The sequence below is a fragment of the Octopus bimaculoides genome, chromosome 3 (genome assembly GCF_001194135.2).
Source record: "Octopus bimaculoides isolate UCB-OBI-ISO-001 chromosome 3, ASM119413v2, whole genome shotgun sequence".
Taxonomy (NCBI): domain Eukaryota; kingdom Metazoa; phylum Mollusca; class Cephalopoda; order Octopoda; family Octopodidae; genus Octopus; species Octopus bimaculoides.
This window is the reverse complement of record NC_068983.1, coordinates 80204121-80207440: the sequence shown is the minus strand read 5'-3', so window position 1 is coordinate 80207440 and position 3320 is coordinate 80204121. Positions and strand designations below refer to the sequence as shown.

The 3320-nt window shown below is 29.7% G+C and overlaps 1 protein-coding gene across 7 annotated transcripts in view; it reads right to left on the bottom strand.

Moving 5' to 3' along the window:
* The window catches only part of LOC106876010 (protein TANC2), a 1103288-nt gene that overhangs the window by 93470 nt on the left and 1006498 nt on the right, over positions 1–3320 (bottom strand). For 5 of the 7 annotated variants that reach the window (XM_052966231.1, XM_014924374.2, XM_014924375.2 and 2 more), the window contains one exon: positions 497–781. The exons of the other annotated variants lie outside the window; for them this stretch is intronic. In XM_052966231.1, coding sequence (XP_052822191.1) covers positions 497–781 — 285 coding nt within the window. The remainder of the gene's footprint in view (positions 1–496; positions 782–3320) is intronic. 7 annotated transcript variants of the gene reach the window in all.

The following is a 3320-nucleotide window of genomic DNA, read 5'->3' as shown; positions in this document are numbered from 1 at the left end:
TATGTATATACATATGTGTGTGTGTGTATGTGTCAGTGTCATAATATATTTAAATATACATGTTGTTTAACCACTAAGATATCACTGGTTGTTATAACTTTAAAATATTGTAGTGTTCATTTTATAATAGAAATATGTGCTTTTCTCTTGTAAAAACTGTTAAGTAAGCAAAAATGTTAGAAAGATATGTAAAGAAATAAAAATATTGTAAAGCATGAGGAAAAGTTTTGCTGTAAGCTTCTAGGAAATAATTAGTCTTATATATGCTAATATTTATGAAATAAAAAGGAAGTTTTGAGGGTGCTAGTAAATATTTTTTGAAGGCACAAACATATGCTACAAGTATCCAAAGCAAATTAGATGCCTATGACTCACTAAAGTTAAATAGTTAAGGTTATATATAGAACCCAAGATGGAGATAAAAATGTTAAAACTATATCTATAACATTAAAGAAATTCTTGTTTTATTGCTTTTGTAGAATTATCATTAACTAACCATTTCCTGCTTCTTCAGTTATTTCAGACATTGGTCCTTCCCGATCTAGCTCGGGTAATTCGTCAATATCATCCGTAGTCACAGAAACACTGACACTGCTGACATCTGGTGAGCCAAGAGCAGAGTCACTGCTGTAGTGTTTTGGAATGCCAAGCTCATTGTATAAATAGTTCTTGGGAGGCAAGGGAGGCGGTGTTGGAGATGACACAGGTGGAGAGGTGAGGAGAGGTGCTTTCGTTATCTTCGTTTTGGAACTTTGGACCACTCCAAGCCGAGGAGTTGCAGCTGGAGAGAAAAGGAGAAAGAAGCAGTTAATATCAGCCAAGATCATGGCCCGGCGTTTATTTATTTTATCATTGTAAACTTTTGTCAAATTAACCAAGTATGTGAAATCTTTTACAGAAAGGAAATTCAATTTTTCCATTAATGCCATGTTTAGCATTTTAAGCTGATGTACTAAAATATTGGTACTCTATTTAGAATGCTTCCACAGTATAGATATCAAATATATTGAAATTCTTTGGACTAAATTTCCAAAGATTTTAAAATTATTTTTGCCATCTGTAATTTGACAATTCTATTTTTTCTGCATTATTTTTCTAAACTTTATAAATTCCTTGGTTTGTATTCTAAATGTAAGAAATGTTCTTGCCATTTTTTTTCTGAAAAAGGATACAATAAAATAAATATACATGCAAACTTAATTTGGAAACATTTGGCACAGTAAGCCTTGTATATATACAATGTTATAAAAATAAGCTATAGAATGTTATAAAAATAAAGCTATTGAAAAAATCCATTCTGTAATAAATGGTAAATAGAAAACCAATTATGTATAAAAGAACGTAAATTTGAATAATGGCTCATTTCAAGAACATTCAGTAAGTCTAGGTACAAAATAAAAAACAAAACAAAAACATTTTCATTTATAACAAAACATGAAAATAGATAAATAATTGCCCTAGTTAAAATAATATCATTTAATAAAAGAAGAAAAGGGGTCATAATTTTATTTCTAGAAATGATAAAAGTGTCTTTTAAAGCTGCATGTTGATATTTTCTTATATATCATTCTACTACACCTAATCATCATATCGAAAATTTTTCAGAATACAAAACATGACTTATTAATTTTAGTTTGATTTCATCTGTATGTGACGTTCTCTTTAGCACTTAACAAAAACATTTAAAAAGGAAATTCAATGAACTTTAAGAAATATTGAATACCTGTCTGTCTATTTATCTATCTATCTATCTATCTATCTATCTATCTATCTATATATACGTATAAAATAGTACTAAAAGAAATAGTGGAAAAAAATAATACTAGAAAAACTTAACATTTTTTTCAGCTTCAATAAATTATATATATTCTTTTATTTGTTTCAGTCATTTGACTGTGGCCATGCTGGAGCACTGCCTTTAGTCGAACAAATTGACCCCAGAACTTATATTTTGTAAGCCTACTACTTATTCTATCAATCTCTTTTTGTCGAACTGCTAAGTTACGGAGATGTAAACACAGACACACAAATACATACATACATACACATATATATACGACGGGCTTCTTTCAGTTTCCGTCTACCAAATCCGCCTCACAAGGCTCTAGTCTGAGGCTCTAGTAGAAGACACTTTCCCAAGGTGCTGTGCAGTGGGACTAAACCCGGAACCATGTGGTTAGGAAGCAAGTTTCTTACCACACAGCCACATACATATGGAATATATTTATACATTCTTAATGCTTGGAAGTGAAAACAGAAGCTAAGTTTTTTTAATCTTTAGTTTATTTTATGTAATTACTGTTCAATGTTTCTCTCCCGTACAGTATCCTGCATATTATATAGATTTGACAAATACAAATTAGATTAAATTGATTCTCTTATGTTTTATGTTACAATAGGACAGTATGGTTTTTCATATGATTCTACATTTATATGCTAATATATAGCTTGAAACATTAATCTATATAATATTACGTGGCTTAGGGTATATTAATAATAATAATTATAGTAAAAGTTCTAAATCTTAATATAAGTTATAAACAGTGTTCATTGATACTAATAATTATAGTCAAAGTTCTAAATCTTAATGTAAGTTATAAACAGTGTCCATTGATAATCATAATTATTGTAAAAGTTCTAAATCTTAATGTAAGCTATAAACAGTGTTCATCTTGTAAAAACGTTGTGCCCACACATGACTTTGAGTGCATGTGCCTGTCAGCTTACCATATAAGTGTCTCTATGTACTTATGTGAAGCTCATTATGTATATATGTTAGTATGGGTGTATGTGTTTATGAGTATATATGTATATGATTATGGGTATATATGTATATATTTGCATCTATATGTACCTGTGTGTGGACTACATGTTTATATGTGTGTATGCGTATATGGGTATATGTCTGTATTTATGTTTATATGTTAGTTTATGCAGACTACCTGTTCATAGGTGTGTGTGTGTGGGTATATGGATATGTATATATGTGAGTGGATGTTTGGGTGTGCGTGTATGTTTGTATATATGAATATATGGGATTCATAACATGGTGTGTAGTGTTTGTATATGTAGACATATACGATATATGTGTGTATTAGCATATAAGGTTAACTCTGGGTATGTATAAATGGACATGTATGACTACTTTCATGCCCTTTTTACCCCTCTCTTTACTGGGCCTTAATCTGGATGCTGTATGGGTGTGAGGAGATTGTACTTCATTGAATTGAATACATGCTGTGCCAAAGTATATACATACATACATACATACATTATATATATATATATATATATATATATATATATATATATATATATAT